At 38.0% G+C, this 20,000-nt stretch overlaps 1 protein-coding gene across 17 annotated transcripts in view; it reads right to left on the reverse strand.

Annotated features, from left to right (window-relative positions):
* The window catches only part of FoxP (forkhead box transcription factor P), a 288,984-nt gene that overhangs the window by 125,008 nt on the left and 143,976 nt on the right, over positions 1–20,000 (reverse strand). For all 17 annotated transcript variants that reach the window (XM_085658133.1, XM_085658138.1, XM_085658135.1 and 14 more), the window contains one exon: positions 18,784–18,891. In XM_085658133.1, the coding sequence (XP_085514259.1) occupies positions 18,784–18,891 (108 nt within the window). The remainder of the gene's footprint in view (positions 1–18,783; positions 18,892–20,000) is intronic.

Raw genomic sequence — 20,000 nt, forward strand, 5'->3', positions numbered from 1 at the left:
CTGATAAATGAATCTTAATTATTCGACCGACAATAATTTATGATCACATTTAATCGTTCTTATCAAATCTTTGACATATCATTTTGTATATATCTTAATTATACATATATATATATATATATATATATATATATATCACATTAAAATTAAATTTATACAACTCGTTCTTCATTTTTATACCGAGAAAGAAGAAATCCGACAAGTAAAGATGAAGAAGCACGCAGCTTCGTAACAAAGTTAAGGGTGTCTTATGGAAAAGAAGAAAAAAGAAGAAAAGTGAGAAAGAGAGAGAGAAAGAGAGACAGAGAGAGAGAGAGAGAGAGAGAAAGCAAATATTCAAAGTTTCACGAACACCAGTGGCTTATTCGATGGAAATGAATCAAAGGTCACAGAGACGTGGCGATCATGTGAAACGTCTCGTCGTTCTTCGGACACGTCGTACGACATCGAACCTGACAAGACCGAAAAGGGATGCGAATAGACGGCCGCGGAATGATATTCCAAGGGATGAAGAGAGAAAGAGAAAGAGAAAGAGAGACAGACATAGTGCTTCGTAAAATAGTAGGAGGATGCATAGAGGGCAGAATCACATCGTCGTGGTCCTGTAGGACAGATAAAGTGAAAGATTCTTTCTCACTCACGGAGTATATGAGTAAGAGTAAGAGTAAGAGTAAGAGTAAGAGTAAGAGTAAGAGTAAGAGTGAGAGAGTGAGTGAGTGAATGACTGAGAGAAAGAGAGAGAGAGAGAGGGTGTCTCGCGTGACAAGAAGGGGATGGTCGAAAGGAGAAGAAGAACCACGAACGGTCACCCTACGTGCCGGGAATTCCTTGTGCGAGCGAAAGCGAGTACTTCGAGTCTGTCTCGAAGATTGCAAAGGGGAAAGAGAAAGAGAGAGGGAGAGAGAAAAAGAAAGAGAGAGAGAGAGAGAGAGAGAGAGAGAATAGACGGTAAGCGAGAGCAACAGTCGCTGAATAAACACAAAGTCCGGTTAAAGTCGTAATAAATGTCTCCTCCCTTCCGATCTCTTCTTCCTCTCGACACGCATACATACGTACAAACTTACGCAACTGATACATACACATATAGGAGCGCGCTCGCGCGCTCACCCATGTACACGTATATGTGCACGTGCACATACATACACGTATATATATATATATATATATATATATATATATATATATATATACAGATGCATACAAAGACAGACAGACACAGATTCAAACAGTGAAGTCTCGTTCGTTCGCGCGAGTCTATCCGTCCGTCTTCCTCCATCCGTCTTTCCTTCTCCGGCATTTTCTCTCTACTGGCGCCCGCTCTGCTTACTTTCCTTTCTTTCCCGGAGACAAACGGTATTGAGGGTGAAAATTGACGGCTTTATCGTGCCGTTTCTCTCCTTACGTTCTTCAGAAAAGAAAAGGAGAGAAGAGATACGAGAGAGAGAGAGAGAGAGAGAGAGAAAGAGAGAGAGAGAGAGAGAAAGAGAGAAAATTTTCAGAGAAACTATATACATATATCTCTTTCTCTTTCTCTTTCACTTGTTCTTCTTGTTTTTCTTCTTTTTCTTTTTCCATGAATCTCGATCGAAATGTAAGCGTTCGTTATATGATTTTATTATATCATACCAACGATTACTTATCTTCTAACATGAAACAACATATGTACATATGTTCGAGGAAAAATCGATTTTCATTCGAGTTTCGATGATACTTACATTTATATATGTATATATATATGCAATGTGTATATATATATATATATATATATATATATATATATATATATATAGAGAGAGAGAGAGAGAGAGAGAGAGAGAGAGAGAGAGAGAGAGAGAGAGAGAGAGACGCATCTCTATACGAATGGCGTAATACCACGTGGCACAATCGTCGGCGATAAAGTTACTATGTGTACAACGATATCCGACAACATCGGGCAACACACGTGCCCCGATAGAAAATTTATTTTTCTCCGCGATTGCGATACCGGCTTAAGTTTCGACCTGATATACGCGAATAAACAATCCTACCACCCAAACATATGTTCTCTCTCATACACAAACCATTGTACATATGTTCTTTTCACCGGTGGATCGTATAGTAGATTTTCCTTCGAACAAAATCAGGATGATCGTGTTAGAAGGAACATCTAAGTAATTATTTACTTATTTGTTAAAAGGTAAAATTGTCAACGTGTGTGCGTTTAAAAAAAAAAAAAAAAAAGAAGAGAATTAAATAATTTCGTATTATTAATTATACAATTGAATAATTAATAATCGTGGGATTTCAATGATGTTATTTTGAAAAGTAGAATCAAGTAAATGTTAATGAACACAATTGCATTTTTATTATATCCTTTCTTCTTTTTTTTTTTTTTAATTTTTTTAATTTTTTTAATTTTTTTTATTTTCTTTTTAAGGAATGCTCGAATTTTTCTTTGAAAAAAAGAGAAAAAAAAAGAGAAAAGAAGGGAAGAAAAAAAAATTGAAAGAAAAAAGAAATATAATAATATTAATAATAATAATCTTTCGTACATATCCTATAAGTGATTTCAATCGTTATAAGGATTAATCAAATTCATTATTTTTACTTTACATACGAATCCCGATAGCGGGCGAATAATTTCCACGTTAAACACCCAGAACAAACATCGTCGATATGCCGGAGAAAGAAAGAAAGAACAAAAAAAAAAGAAAAAAAAAAAAAAAAAAAAAGAGAAAAAAGAGAGGGGAAAAAAGGCAGAGAAAAAAAAAAGGAAAGAAAGAGTGGGATGATATGCATTTCGTTTATTCGCTCGAAGGTAAAACGAAAAGTCGAACGATCGTTGAGTGGATGATGGCGATCGACGTATCTGTTGAAGGGATCGAATGGTGAAAATAACGAGTGCCACGAAAACGCCACATGTACATTTCTCATTCCCCATGTATCGTGTGATATGGTAAAATGAAACATTTTGTCTCGAACTTTGCTTCCGTAACTTTGTATAGAAAGGGATAAAGAGAGAAAGGGAGATAGAAATAGAAAGACAGAAAGAAAAAGAGAGAGAGAGAGAGAGAGAGAGAGAGAGACAGAGAGAGAGATAGATAGATAGATACATAGAGATAGATAGATATATAGATAGATAGATAGATAGATACAGAAAGAGAGAGAGAGAGAGAGAGAGAGAGAGAGAAAGAGAGAGAGAAGCAACGATGACGCCAATACGCCCACGCGATTTTCCAAGCGCATTCAATGGAATTCGCATTCACGAAACAAACATTTCTACCCCCGAAACGAGCCAGGTCCTTTCCGGCTTTGTTGTTTCGAATCGGCCACAAATATTTACCAAACACGGCTGCTATCCTCCGGCCCACCTCGAGCTGCTTCCAACCTCCTCCCCCTACTATCCTCTCACGACCCATCACCCCACTCTCTCTCTCTCTCTCTCTCTCTCTCTCTCTTTCTATCTATCTGCCTATCTATTTGCGACTACAACGATGATACGCAAATTGCATTTGCATTGCAGGATCGTTGCTGGATGCACGCGGAAAGCGGTACCGATGTTTGCGTTCTCCTTTCTATATCGACGTGGAATTTGGCGGATCGCCAATTAAAAACGGCATATCCGAGCGTTCTAGCAAATATTGTATATACATACCTATATATATATATATATATATATATATATATATATATGTATATGTATATAAATATAGTATACTTGCATGGAGGGAGTGTTTAAAAGGAAAAAGAAAAAAACAAAGAAAGAAAGACAATCTGTATAACTTTGATATTGTCTATTATATTCGCATTTTGTTAAATCTAAATTTGTTCTTGCAAATTTACGTATGTATGAACGTAAATGCATGTATTATTTAACAAACGTGACGTTATTTATATATTACAATAAAAAATTATTAACAAATTCAATAACGATTATCTTTCTTCGAGTCCATATATATATATATATATATATATATATATGTTTCGTTGTTACGGCAAATAGATCATTACATAGAATAATTAAAATTTCTATGTCGTTTTCTAATATTGTATGTCTAAATTTGTCTCTATAGAAATTCAAAGATCATTACTCATAGAAAGTTTTGATATCTCTTTATCGTTTCATATGTAATCGGTTATATACGTAGATTATATATGTACATGTCTGATCTGACAAAGTTTATTCTCGAAGTATCGACATAGAGAAAAAGGAAAAATGGTATGTTTGGCGACTTTATTCTCATTTCTCTCGATATAAGTCCAAGATGGGATATTTTTACCGAGCGTTATGCTTAATACAAACAATCTACGGTGAAGAGGGGAAAGAGGAAAAAGAGGAGGGAACGATAGTACATTGACGTCGCCAAGAGGTAACTCATTCTCTCTCTCTCTCTCTCTCTCCCTCTCTCTCTCTCTCTCTCTCTCTCTTTAGCAAAGGAAGTAGATGTATTATTTTTAACTAAAATTGCAAGTACTTTGATGTGCTTGGCTTCCGCCATATATATTAACTTATATGAGGAACGAAGTATAGGGATTGTATGTACGTACATACGTATGTACAATTCTTATCGATCTCTCATTTTTATCCGCATATCATTTTCGACCTCAAACGGGTTATTTCTTTTCCGTAATATCTTACGTCTTGCTAGCTTATTTTATTTTATTCGTCTTTTCTCTTTTTCTTTTTCTTTTTTTGTTTTTTTCTTTTCGTTTTTTTTTTTTTTTTCTTTTTTTGTTTTTTTTTTGTTCTCGCCGTCGTCGTCGTCGTTTCTATCATAAAGAAACATCGTTCGCTCTGTAATATTTTCCTTCCTTTTAATACGAAGCTCGAACTCTAACTAGTTTGATCTTTTTTTTTTTTTTTTATAAAAGTTAATTGCCAGCAAGTATCCGTGGACCGCGAAGACGTAGAACGAAGAGGATAACCGCGGGATAAGAAGGAAGAAAAATAATTGTTCCTTTCTTCATACGATCGAACGATCCTTCACGTTATAAGACAATGCAATGTCGTATAAAACGCAAGTGAACGAAAACGAAGTGTTCAAGTAGTACGCCGTTCATTTGAAATAATAAAAGGCTTGTTATCGAAGATGATCCTGAGGATACGAGTTAACGAGAATCGAAGAATTTTTCTTGCGTCTTCAAATTCACCTTCTCTTTTTTTCTTTCTTTTTTTTTTTTTCGCCCGTCGACAAATTCGACTCATTCCTTGGATATATTTTTTTCTCCTTCTTCGTCCGCTTCTTTTTTTTTTCTTTTTTCTTTTTTCTTTTTTCTTCTTTTTTTTTCTCCCCTTACATCTTACGTTCCTTCCCTGCTTTCTTTTCCGCGACCCGACCCTCGCCAATATCGTCGCAGATCGTTGATATTATGCGCCGCTTTTTCAATACTGCATGCGAACCGCGATCTCGCGTTATTAAAAGTACCGCAAGGAAGGAGAATTTGAGAGAGTTCGAAAGATATAGGGAGGAGGATGTAAAAAGAGAAAAAGAGAGAGGAGAAAGAGAGAGAGAGAGAGAGAAATCTTTTAAGAGACTCAAGAATAAGAGGAGATAGTAAAATGATCAGATGACGATTATATAAATGAATGGGAATTTCTCAGACGTATATATATATATATATATATATATATATATATAAGTGTGTGTGTGTGTATGTATGCACATGAATTGTTGTAATTCGATAAACGAATATATCGTGATGGAAGTATAACTCGTTCGTGAATGAAACACGGGACTTTTCGAATTAATTAAGAAAAAGTGTCTAGACAGTGAACTGACTGTACAATATCGAATGGTTTCAATGAATTTATAATAGCTTATAACAGGAAGAAAAAAAATATGGATTTCTAATCGAAATCCAGTGGAAAATTCTCTATTCAAGTAAGTACTTAACTACTAAATTGCTAGATAATATTATCAGAAAGTTATATATAATTAAAAGATTTAACATTAATTTATTTTATTTATTTATATACCTTATCAATTATTTTAAACAATTAATCGTTATCAATTACTCTATATTAAATATCATTAAGAGTTTAAGACCATCAACGATTTATTCGTAAACAATATTGTTCTCAGGTCAGAAACGAAAATCCCCGTTGACTTGATGGAAAAGGAGTGAAGCAAAAAGAAAAAAAAAAAAAAACAATAGGCAAAAGAAAAAAAAATAACATAATGAAACAACGTCGATTTTTTAACGAAGAAACCGATGTCATCGGATGTTTCCTCGAAATTATTCGCTTTGGTATTTCAGTATGTGCATCTGCATAGATCGCAATAGGAAAGAAAGAATAAAAGAGAGGATAGCGAAGAATAATACCGGGAGAGAAAGAAAAAGAAAGAAAGAGAGAGAGAGAGAGAGAGAGAGAGAGAGAGAGAGAGAGAGAGAACAAAAAAACGAAATGTGGAACAGGAAAAAGAAAAAAAAAGAGAAATATACGCCCCGTTATCTTCTACTTGAGAGAGAGAGAGAGAGAGAGAGAGAGAGAAAAGTCGCCTTAGAGCAGTGACGTATTATTCGATGGTCGTGAGGGGGTGGCAGAGGTGAGGTGGATACGAAGGAGGTGAGCGGGGAAGCGTCGTTTGGCAATCTTAGGGGATTCCGTGGATACAATGGGATCTCAATACATCACCTCACCTAACCCGGCAGCCTCCTCCCCCTCCCTATCCTCCTACAGCGCCAGAGTTCTCCTTTTCGTACTAGCGAACACACCACCATCTACCTTCTTAGTTCTCCTTCTCACCCATCCACCCACCCGCCCCCACCTATATTCCTCTCTTCGTGTCGTTTCTACCGGGTCGCGGCAACGAGCCTTCCAGATGCCGTAATAGCTTAGGAGCCAACGTAATAGCTGCCAGTGCCTTCCTAGAGAGAGTTATAGTTCAACAACGCAGAAATGGAATCGCGAAGAGAAAGGCTGAGGCTTGTAGAGAGAGAGAGAGAGAGAAAGAGAGAGAGAGAGGAGGGAAGGAGGATGAGGATAGTGGCAGTGATGGTGATGCTGTAGGAGAAAGAGGAGGAAGAGGAAGAGGAGGAAAAGGAGGAAAAGGAGGAGGAGGAGGAGGAGGAGGAGGATGAGGAGGAGGAGAAGAAGGTGGTGTGTGATAGTGGTGGTGATGGTGGTGGTGGTGGTGGTGGTGGTGGTGGTAGTTGTTCGCAGAGAGGTGGAGGAAGAAGAGGCTGATGGCGGCGAAGGAAGAGGCGGTGGCTGCCGGTGGTGGGTAGTAAAGGGAGAGAAGAAAGATCGGAGAAAGCGAAGGAGGAGATGGAGGAGAAGCTAGTGGAAGAATGGAAGGGCAAGAACGGAAGGAAGGATCCCGGGATGGCGAACAAGGACGAGAGAGAAAGAGAGAGAGAGAGAGAGAGTGAGAGAGAGGACGCAATAACCCCCCTTTTGCTCCGTTTATCAGCCTGTGGATGCGGATGCTTCGTGTGTTGCGGACTTGCAGCAGCCTGGAAAATGGCGTCTCCGAATCGAGATCTTACTCTAATATTAACTCTCTCATTTTCTTTCTCTCTCTTTCTCTTGCTCCCTCCCTCTCTCTCTCTCTCTCTCTCTTTCTCTTTCTCTTTCTTTTTCTTGCTCTCTCCTTCATTTTTTTCATACTTTACGTATATCCCGAAATCATCAAACAATGGAGAGAAAGAAAAAAGTCGAAAGGCCGATGTCTCGATTGTAAAAAGAAGAAGAAGAAGAAGAAGAAGAAAAGACAAAAAATTATTGTCACACAGTTTTTCGTCGAGGGGAAAGAAACAGGGCCGAAGGCATCACCGACATGTTGTTTCCTTTTATATATTTTCTTTATTTCACTTTTTTTCTTTTTCTTTTATTTTTATTTTTTTTTTGTATTTATTTATTTATTTATTTATTTATTTATTTATTTCTTCTTATTTTCTTTTTTTTTTTTTCTTGACGAATTCACGTCGACAAGAAGCGCGCACGGGTATATAAAAAATTTACAGTGCATTATTGTTTATCGTAGCGATAAACTAGGTGTGGTACGTGGATGGAGACGCGCAGGAGAATCGCAACGTCATCTCGCATTCGAGTCGCGAGGATCGAAAAAAGAAATGTCATTGCAACGGCAACAGCGAGAATAGCAGTCCGGGGGCGAGGCAGCTGCTTCCCGCCCATTCTGTACCACCCTCGAACTACCCCCGCTTGTCGTCCGTACACCCATGTCGTCGATGTGTTCGCGTCGAAGGTGCATATTTAGGAGAATCAGAAAGGAAGAGAGAAGAGAAGAGAAGAGAGAGAGAGAGAGAGAGAGAGAGAGAGAGAGAGAGGCTATGGAAGCTTGGGACGTTGACACCAGAAGCTGGATGATTCCGGTGGATGGAAAAGCTCGATGGAGGTGGAGGTAGCAATGGAGGTGGAGGTGGGAGATGAGTACCAACGTTCTTCCTCGAAGAGGACAGAGAGACAGAGAGAAAGAGAAAGAGAAAGAGAGAGAGAGAGAGAGAGAGAGAGAGATAGAGATATGGGTGGTGCATCGAAAGAGTAAGACAGCAAGAGGCTCCTCCGAGCTGGTAGACGTAGACGTCGACGTCGACGTCGACGTCGGCGTCGGGCACGTCTAACCGTGAAAAAGGCGTGGCAAGCGATGCGTTCGCGCACCTTTGCACCTGGTGCGCCGATGAAGACACGCCTCCGTAGAATTCCGTTCTCCGGTCCGCCCTCTTGTGTCGACCGTTCCTCTCTCGAACGCGCTAACCATTTCCCTCTCTCCTGACTCTTCGCTTCCTCTCCCACTTCCTCTCTCTCTCTCTCTCTCTCTCTCTCTCTCTCTCTCTTTCCCTGTCTCTAGTACCTCCGTTTCCTCTCCTATCTTCTCTTCGAATTACGCTGAGGAGGAAATCGTGGCTCCCTTGTCTCTTCTCTCTTCTTGCCCCTCCCTCTCTCCCTCTTTCTCTCTCTCTCTCTCTCTCCTGTCACCTTCTATCTCACGATAGCCCTATTGCAAGTACCAGCATCCTTCGAGCTAAAACATTTCATCATACCTTAGCATTATCTTTTTTAAGAACAATTATACAGCAACGATAAGAGCTATGGGCGTACACGCATGGCCCGATGCCTTTTCTGGCGTATAAACATAACTTAGATAATACATAGAAACTACGCATGCGACCGTCTCCTATTACGTCTACATAGTCAGCTAGGTCTATCTCTATCCGCGAGTACACAAGTCCAACTTGCGCGCGCAATCTTCCCTTCTTCTCTTTCTCTCTTTCTCGCTCTAACGTTAGCCGCCCACTCAGAGCATCGTTCGCGAGTCTACCCCCACGCGACCCTTCTCCGCCTGGACCAAGACCCACCCCCACCTCTAACCTCTGTCCTTCACGATGAGGAGGAAAAAGCATAGACGAAGAAAGAGAGAGAAAGAGAGATAGATAAAGAGAAAGAGAAAGAAAGAGAGAGAGAGAGAGAGAGAGAGAGAGAAAGTCCTCGCCAAGTACGATTACTGTGTGCTCTCGCGAATTTTCTCTCTCTCTCTCTCTCTCGCTATTTTCCTCTCCTCTTTCAACCCCTCCTTCTCCTTCTTCTTCTTCCTATTCCAGGTACCCCCTTCGTCGTCTACCACCTACCCTCTCAAACCTAAAACCCCCTCCCCTCTGAGAGTCCGAACCGCGTACGCGCGTACGTTCCTTCCGAAGAAGGAAGGACGTAGGTATTGATCAGAAGGAGTACGTATCGCGTCGAGAAAGCAAGAGACCAAGCCCCGACACCCACAACTCTCTACCAGACTCCTTTTATCAAGCATTAAACGTTTAAACAAGTCTACCACTAGTATGGGATATCGATTGAGGCAAATGTATATATGTATATACGTATCTACGTACGTCTATGTATGTACTTGCCTATGTATATTGCTTAGATGATAATTTTACAAGAATATCTTTCAAAGATTTTTATACGATCTTAAAGTGACACTAAAATATTATCGCACTATATATTTACGTTGTTTGATCGGTTTATTACAATTCTCATTCGTACGATATTTGGCAACGTGAACAATGACTGTAATTGGGATTCATCATTCGAATTTGTAAAATTCGATTAATAATAGAATTGAATTTGGCTCTGGCAAGTTGGGTTAATTGTTTCTTTGGCAAAATTAAAGGAAAAAAAGTCTTTTCCTTTCTTTTTCTTTTTTTTCTTTCCTTTTTTTTTTTTTTTCTTTTCTTTAATTCCATTCGTTCGAATGACGAATGAATTAAGGATGTGAATGAAACAGATAATTTTGATAATATCGATGGCTATTGGGATTACGAAAACGTTTTATTTATAAATGAAGCAAAATTTTCTACGTGGAGTAATTTTTTTCTCGTACGAATTAAATTTCATACCTGTAGAACTGAGCTAATAGGAATACTAAATTCTTGAAAAAAGATTTGATGTGATCTTTTAAACGTTAGAACGGCTTGGTTTTAACGACGTACACGCAACGGCCGTTTACGAAGAGAATCGACTTGCTCGCTCGCGCGTCGCAAACCTACACGCTTACGGAATGTCGTTTTACGAGGCATCGTAATTCAAATATCGCCGTGCATAAAATTCAAATCGTCCTGTCGTAAAAGCAAAAAGTCGTTCAAAGTCGCATAAGGACGTTCGCGTTTAATGCGCAAACGTGCCCATTGTCGTACTACTCGAACTGCACTGCCTATCTCGCACGATATCAAAGTATCGTTAAAGACTCGAACGAGAGAAAAAGAGAGAGGAAGAGAAAGAGAAAGAGAAAGAGAAAGAGAAAGATCAAGATTCAAACTATCCTTTTCCTTTATCCCCTCGCGAGATGGAGATTCGCGGAGTATCGAAGCGTTTCTTTTTCAGTTCACCGAGGAAACGAAATTATTGCTTTGTTTTCACGATAAACTTGTACGATATGTAAGAAAAATTGCTTTAAAAGTTCTAAGGGGGATTATTATATCGATTTTTTAATATAACGAGAAGGAAGGAAGAAAGAGAGCAATGTTTTCTTCCTATCATTATAAAAGTGAGTAGCTAAAAAAGTTCGATTAAAAATAATCGTCGAACGTTCGTCGAGATATGTATACATACATACATACATACATACATACATACATACATACATACATATATACATATATACATACGAAGATATTACCCGAGTCGCGAATAAATCAGCGGTAATTAGTAGCGGAGGTGAAATTTACGAGCGTACGCGGATTCACGGCGGTACCACCTATGACAGCTCATTATTATTCCTCACAAAAATATCCGAGGACTTTGCGCCGGCAATAACGCTCTTGGCTCGTTAACGTGCACAGTTATCGGGAGAGAGAGATCGCGAACGACGCCAAAACTCTCTCAATGCGTTCGAACCGAGAGATCGCGCGTGTTCGCGATTATTTACATAGCGAGCAAGAGAACGCGAGAGAATGAGAGAACAAGAAGAAGAAGGAGAGAGAGAGAGAGAGAGAGAGAGAGAGAGAGAGAGAGAGAAAATAACTCCTTAACTACGATCCGAGTTCATTAGGACACTAATTACCCAGCACGTGCATGCGTGTGCACGTAAGGAAGTAGGCATAGGTAGTACAAGAAGGTTAGGCCCTTTCCCTTCGACCCTCTCATAGAGGAACTTGTTCTACGTTGTACCTTCCACCCTAGGTAACGCGTAGAACGCTAGGTAAAATGGTATTAGCACGCTCCAGACATCTATTTACAAGGTTGCACGTCTTGGTTACGTTGTTAGACTCCAACTTGGCTTTAGTTGCCTCTTTGCTCGAATTGCGCCTTGACTTTGCCTCGTCGACGAGGGAATACCGAGTGAAAGAGAGAAGGAGAGTGGCTGGGGGAGGAGGAGGGAGGGAGAGAAGGTTATAGGAAAGAGGTAAAACCAAACCCCTCCGGCGTATCGTCGTTCCATATGAAGTTTCTTCCAAGAAATCATACGATAAGGCACTGCTGCTGCTTCATTATTTTCTAATAGTCAGCCATGACCAATAGCGAGTCATAAAGCATGCTTGAAAAATCAGATTTGTTTCAGAACAAATGTAATTATCGAGATCGTTTTAATAATAATAATATCGATTAATTATAACGAATAATATTTAAAATAGTTTTAAAATATTGTTCGAAATTTTGAACGATACTAATCAATACAATGTCCTCTTTTTTTTTTTTCTTCTTTTTCTTTTTTCTTTGTCAATGTATCCGAACATTATCTAAATCTATGTCAAATGTATTTTAATCCAATTTCGAATTACAAATTGGATTACAAAATGTCAAATGTGAATTATCCATTGACGGAATAATTGTCAATCAATTAAATGTAAATTGAAGATATCGATTGATCGAAATCAATGTCAAACAATATATAATCTTGTATTTAAATCGAACGAGGATTTCGAATTTGGGATTATGGGGCAAAACAATGGATCGTATGAGTTATTTGTTACAATGATATTGTATCAAATCGAATCTTCGATTCAATAACGAAGTTTGATCTTTCACGAAGATCGATTCTGTTTTTGACTTGAAAGAAAAAAAAAAGGGAGGCAGAAGAAAAAAAAGAAGAAAAAAAGAAGAAAAATTCAGGAAATTAATAAAAACGAAATCCGATGTTGTTACGATGAGTGCAATGAGAAATAATGAGAACGAGATAGTTCGAATGAAATGAAAGGATTAGAAAGAATAGAAAAGATTAGTAAGGGATAGAAAAATTTGCGATGTTCCAACACGTGGTACATGACGGGGAACGTAGACGGTTGGTTGATCGAGCTTTGAGGGAGAGAGGGCTTGTTTAGAGCGCGAGCGAAAGAGAGGAAAATAGAAAGAGGGAGGGAGAGGGCGAACGAACGAACGAACGAACGAACGAACGAACGAACGAACGAACGAGGAGGGACTCTGAAGCACGTGGCGTTCCGGCGACGCGCGCCTCTCCGTTCCGGTGGCTGTACATCTCTACCGGTGGCAAAGAGGAGAGAGAGAGAGAGAAAGAGAAAGAGAGAGAGAGAGAGAGAGAGAGAGAGAAAGGGAGGGAGGAAGGGTGTTTTCCACCCTCAGCATCCCTCCCACTTGTTGTGCTTTACCGTGTTGTGTTGCTATGTTGCCTTGTGTATCGAGAAAGTTCAACGCCGGTTAGACGATGTTTCCACCTTCGGGACATAGGATCAACAGGCTTCCTTTTCAATGATAACGAATTAGAAATTTGATAAAAATTATATCTATCTAACATTTTATTCTTAGATATTTCATTAATAATGTTGTTTTTATTGTTATTCTGATCGTCGTTGTTACCATTGTTTCTCCTTTCCTTTTTCCTTTTTCTTTTATTTTCTTTAATCTTCGTTCATCAATTTAATGTCCGCACGTGCGTACGTGCGTGCTTGAGTGAGTGCGTGAATCCCCGTGCACACGTCAAATCAAATGATTTAAATACAATTGACGTAATGTCATGTACTTTATAACACGAAAGAAAATCGACTTTAGGAAAAGCATTTTGACGTTGAGACGAAACTTTATGCTACAGGAGCTTTCCACGGTGTTATCAGGAAATCGTTGAAGCGCAAGAGAAATTCATTTAGCGCCGACTAATTTTCAGCCGTAATTTCGTTCATTACTGCAGGCGTTGCGCGCGTTGGAACACTCGGTTCTTCTTGAAGGGGATATATGATTATCGAAGAACGAGAACGTTCTCTTTCTCTCTTTCTCACAGTACACGTACCGCAGGATTTTAAGGGTGACGACCCTAAAGGGAATATCTTCGGATCGTTGCGTGCCTCTCGAGAGAAAGAGACTCGGCTCTCTCTCTCTCTTTTTCTTTTCCTTTCTCTTTCTATCTCTCTCTCCCTCTCTCTCCAACTACCTTTGGTGGATCGATTTTACGCTACGACTTAAAAATTTTCTCCATGGGAATCATTGAAACAATAATAATACTGATACTAATAATAATAATAATAATAATAATAATAATAATAATAATAATAATAATAATAATAATAATAATAATAATAATAATAATAATAATAATAATAATAATAATAGGCGAATAGACCTTAACGAAGAATAGGAAATTTATTGAAAGCGTAATGGCACCTGTAATTTCGATCAATTTACGATTACTAAATAAAAAAGTTCAAAGGTAGTATCGAGTTTTTGATAAATATGAAAATAGGTGCCGATCGAGTGATTTTCGAGGATGCTCGTCGGTGAAATTCTAAAAGGTAGACGGATAGAAAAGAGAATATAACAGAGGGAACATCCCTCGGGATCTTTAACTCCGTTCGGTCCTTCAGGAACTGACGAGCCACTTGGTATGCAAGATGTACAGCCATTCATCTTCCGATCTACTCGAAAGTCTCGACCTACGGATATAAATTAGCTTTTGTTTAGCATTCAATGCGAGAGAGAGAAAGAGAGAGAGAGAGAGGGAAAGAGAGAATCGTGTAGTCGCGTCGAACCCCACCCCGACCTCCAACCACCACCACCTGCTATTTTATCCACCTCAATCCTCTATCTTCTTCTCGTATTCGTACTCGTCCGTTTGTTCGTTCGTTCGTTCGTTCGTTCGCTAAGGCGGCCCCGTGGCAATCCACTGCAATTAACGTACCCGTTACCTGCTTCTTCTCGGCCGAGCCAATTAAACATTTGCGATTGCCATGAAAAGGAATCGCCTGGCCGACGTTAAAAGGGAATTTAATTCTCGGAGCCACCGAACTCAAGTCCAATGTAAAGAATCCGTTTGGAATCCGCGGAGCATCGCACCGAATCAATATCTCTCTTTCTCTCTCTCTCTTTCTCTCGTGAATATATCTCTTTCGTGGCACAGTAGTATCCCACTTCGAGCGTTATCGTCGTATTCTCTTTCTTTCTTCTATTCTTTTCCTTTCTCTCTCTCTCTCTCTCTTTTTCTTTCTCTCCGTCTCCCTATCTCTTTTCCTTTTCATTCTCTTTTCAAATTTCGTTTCGAACTTATTACGTAGGTTCAGTTAGCGATAAGGTTTTAATCTATCGGTAAGCGACGTAACCGGAGAAACGACGTGGGAGTTTGAGAATCCGTGGTAACTGGCGATGGAATAATTAATAAATGCGCGCATTAGTATGCGCGGTAAGGGATGAGAACCGTGCGGACCTGCCTCAGTTGGATCAGACTACGGTAGAGTCCAGGCACCGACAGTTAGGAATTATAAAATAATAAAGAGAAAATTACGTAATGTGAGGATCGGATGAGAATTAGAGGACAATGGAGACGAGACGAGACTGGTGAACCTTCGTTGTCTAAGGGTTACCTATCTACCTACCTACCTACCTATCTACCACCCACCCATCTACTACTACTACTACTACTACTACTACTACTACTACTACTACTACTACTACTACCATTGGAATCTACCCTTACTACTATTACTTTCAAAAGGGAGTAAGGCCAAAAAAGGGGTTTATGGTGGGAGAGGTCGAAGGTCGAAGAGCCAGACGTCTTAATGTCTGATACTCGCATCATTGGAAAATCTTAAAGTACCTTTCAACTACCATAACTGATGTTCTCTTTCTTACGATTAAACAATTTTACGAATTAAATATAATTCTCTTATTATTATTATTATTATTATTATTATTATTATTATTATTATTATTATTATTATTATTATTATTATTTCGAGGTGATTTGATGGATCGATTGATGTTATAAAATTTTTCATTATCCTTTCATATATTCCATTTGTTATTACTTTCTTAATACTTTTATAGCGTTTTGTTATCGCCGTATTACCTTTTATATTTAGTCAGCATTGAAGATTTCTTTTTAGTCGAAAAGTTAAATGTTCCTAGATCTAGTTTCCCAAGCTATTTTCTACTTTCTTGTAATTACGGAGTTCTAAAGCTCTTATACGATAAAACTTCTCTGTCTTTCTCTCTTTCTCTCTCTCTCTCTCTCTCTCTCTCTCTCTCTCTCTCTTTCTCATTCCCTTTCAAAGAACACGTACACGTTGGAAGAATTTTACGAATTCCATCGAAACCGAACGAGATTCTCGCCTTCGAGAGGATGCTAATCCTTAGAACGTTTCTGATTAGTAGTCGACGGACGTAGACCCTTTGGCGACTTTGTAAATGGTAACAATGTTATGTAATTAGGTAAAAAGTTCTGTAATCAAGAAGTAGATCTTCCGCGAGTTTCTCGCTCCGAACCATCGCATCGTCGTAGGGAAAGATCTTTCTCCTTCTTTCTCCCTCTCTCTCTCTCTCTCTCTTTCTCTCTCTCTCTCTCTCTCTCTCTCTCTCTCTCTTTCTCATTCGTATTAAAATAGTCTCGCTAGGAAAGCGTGCGTTGCGTCGTGCATATCTTAAAACCCAAGAGGGTGGAGAGGTTGTGATAGCCGTCACTGGGAGGCTAAGAACTCACCCCTGCACTGATTTTTCACGCGGTTCGTATTATTACCACATTGGCCATTCGAAATTAAGAGGATCGCTTCGAATTATTTCGTATTCATCGAAAATTCAACCAAATTTCAAATCATTTTTCTCTATTTCTTTTCTTTTTCTTTTTTTCTTTCTTTCCTTTTTTCATTCTGATCACTCGATCGCTTTGATTTTCAAAGTATTCGGATAGTAATAAAAAAGAAAGAAAAAAAAAGAAAATAATTTCCATCACGAGTTTAACGTTAGAAAAGGATAAACGTGAATCTTTCCTATCGATTTATATCGTATTATTATTTCAAAATGAATTTTTTTTTTTATCACTATTTATCTATTAATAAATTTACGAAGATTAATAAATTCTTATGTACGAAGGATCATAATAAAAATAGGAATAAAATTCTCTATGGAAATCTAATTTGTACGAAACGATAATCTTGTTGGGTACTTTAAAATGTGAATCCACATGAGTCACGACTGGCGTCTCAACGAAGCCAGGAAAAGTAAACTGGCGCGTGAACGAAGCGTAAACAAAAAGTCACGTCCAGACTTATACATACAAAATGGCTCGCGCGTAATCATATCGAACACGAGCACGATCTCTCGCGTATGTTCATCGACGTCAGCGCCCGCGTTCCTTTCCATCAGCCATCCTTGTAACTCAATGATGATCTCATATATTTCTTCCCCTCCCCCTTCTCTCTCTCTCTCTCTCTCTCTCACTATCTATCTATCTATATCTAACTCTTTCTTTCAATCTCGCTTATATACTTACATACTTACATACATACATACATACATACATACATTCATATACATTGCACTTAACAATCGTACGTGTCCTTTCTTTTCGTAGAGAGAAAAAAAAAAAAAAGAAAAGAAACAAGAAGGTAGAGGGTGAGGTTTACGACACGTGTGCATTTGTCAGCATCCAAGAAATCTCCATGCAGCGATATATGTTCTCAAGTGAGACTCGAAGCGTGATATCGTATGGTGATTTAAAATATTCTTAATTACGCTCTTGTAAAGTGCGTACCTATGACTGAGGTATTACTTACTTCAAGCTTACAATTCTCATCATCATCATCATCATCATCATCTTCTTCTTCTTCTTCTTCTTCTTCTTCTTCTTCTTCTTCTATTTTTATTTCTTTATTTTATTTTTTCTTTATTCTTCTTATTTTTTTAATTTTCTTTTTATTTATTAGAATTTCAATCTCCACTATCAAAAGATATTTCATATCGAATGCATTATTATTGTCGAAGATTGATTAAAATTAAATATATATGTATATATATATATATATATATGATTTTTTTATTTCTAAATAAAACATCTTTCGATCTCGTCGTTAAATCGAAATCTTATATTCGATATATCGTTATCGACGGAATCTCTTTTTATCGTAGTATCGCAGTAGAGATCGATGGATTCACGAAAAAAAAAAAAAAAAAAAAAAAAACAAGAAAACAAAACAAAACAAAATAAAAGAAAAAAGAAAAGAAAGGATACGAGACATTCGGTCGTTAAGGGTAACGATCCGAAAACGTAAGAGTAACGCTGACAGCGTCAGTACCACGCCGAGACATTTTGGCAAGACCCGGTAGAATTAAATAAAAATAAAACGCGAGATAATAATGTTAGCGAAGGAACCGAGAGAGCCAAGACAAATAGCTGAGGGAAAACAAAGCGTATTATAAATACCGGGTGACAGGACGGGCGAGCTTAAGGAGAAAGAGAAAGAGAAAGAGAAAAAGAAAGAGAAAGAAAAAACGAGAGGGTGGATTTCAACGCGGACTGACGCGGAAAGTAAAGGGAAAAAAGAGCATGTAAGAGTGTATGTGTGTGTGAGATAGATAGAGAGAGAGAGAGAGAAAGATAGAGGGGTAGTTACAGGGTTACGATGTAACAACGAGAAGCACCAAACTCTTAGGGAAAAAAAGTACTCGAGAAAACTGGCAGCATTTTTGCTACCTGCGGACACAATGAGTGTCCGGATTTCTTCTTCCGTCTTCGTTCCGACTTCTCATTTCCATTTTTTTTCTTTCTTTCTTTCTTTCTTTCTGTATCTCTTTCCCCGTACTTCTTTCCATCCCACTATCCTATTCTTACTTTTAATTTTAAAATAATATTTAAGATTTTCCATTACTTTCATTTCTCTATTAAAATTTTATTAAATATATTCGTTCGTAGATGAAAGATTTTTGATTAAATTTTGAAGAGAGAGAGAGAGAGAGAGAGAGAGAGAGAGAGAGAGAGAGAGATAAAAGAAAGAAGGATAAAAGAAAATTGATCTATAAGTTATTGAACAACACGCATACAAATATATTGTAATGTATTATAGATATCTATACAATGGATAATGTCCAATAGAGTTTGATAATATTGTTAAAAAGAATTGAATTGTTTTACTTACACTGGGTCGAGAGTGGCCGCGCGGATTCAGCTGCCAAGGTACCGTCGATGGTTGAAAATGTTCCTTTCCCCAAGAACCGTTGTCGAACGGATTCTCACCGATATGTCCCTACGATAAAACAATATCTTTATTCAATATTATTTTTATATCAATAATATATTTATACATTGAAATTAATCGATAAAAACGATGAAAATGTATAATAAGAATGATTATATACGATATGATACTAGAAAATCAATTTTGTCATTTCAATCGATAATTAATATTATTTAAATCGAACGTTCGTACTCTATTTACTGATTTATCTACCATAATCGAACCACGAACGAATAATTTCAATTTCGTATTATTTGGCAAAAAGAAAAGTTTATTTCCACCTGGGTATATAATTATTGACTCGGTTCGCGTGCGTCGATATTTTTTCAAAAGTAAAATGCCGAGCACAAATTAATAATCCCTCCAGGCAAGCTTATTCCTCTTTCGTGCGATAAAATGAAGGGACCCACCGCATTCCATGCTTAATCAGCTTGGAATATACGAAACAACGAGACGCGTACGGTCTCACACGATAAATTTACAAACATCGCAGGGATAGCAACGTACTTGCCTTTTTATTAATGTTTCCAAATGAAAAAATAACTTTCTACTGCAGGGAAAACATTGGGGTATAATTCATTGTAATAGGGTTTCTCAAACAAACAAACAAAAAAAAAAAAAAAGAAAAAAAAATAAAAAATAAAAAAGCAGGCAAAAGAAAAAAAAAAGAGAGAGAGAGAGAGAGAGAGAGAAAAAAACAAATAAAAAAACAAATAAAAAATTAAAAAGAAACAAAAAAAACAAATTTTCGAGATTCGGTAGGTAGTAACAAATAATAACGATGCGCGTATCGTTATAATGTTTTCTTTTAAATAATATTTTATTAAAACATTTTGCGTGCGCGCGCGCGCGCGCGCCCACGCGTGTGTATTTCTACGTTTGTATATTCCTGTGATATAACAACCGGTTGCTCGTTAACAAAAGACAATGGCGTAACATCGATCTTTAAAAAAAGTTTTTAGTCGAAAACTTTTGAAACGATGGCGTTCCTACGGGCAAGCTTATTTCTGTAATATATTTTTGCAGGCTCCGTCGTCACCTCCCTCTTCCTCTTTATCTTCTCCTTCCGTCCTCCTTTAACTATCACGACGACTTTACTTACTTTCCTCGGCCAAGCG

The sequence above is a fragment of the Vespa mandarinia genome, chromosome 7 (genome assembly GCF_050613455.1).
Source record: "Vespa mandarinia isolate Hongniang chromosome 7, ASM5061345v1, whole genome shotgun sequence".
Classification (NCBI taxonomy): domain Eukaryota; kingdom Metazoa; phylum Arthropoda; class Insecta; order Hymenoptera; family Vespidae; genus Vespa; species Vespa mandarinia.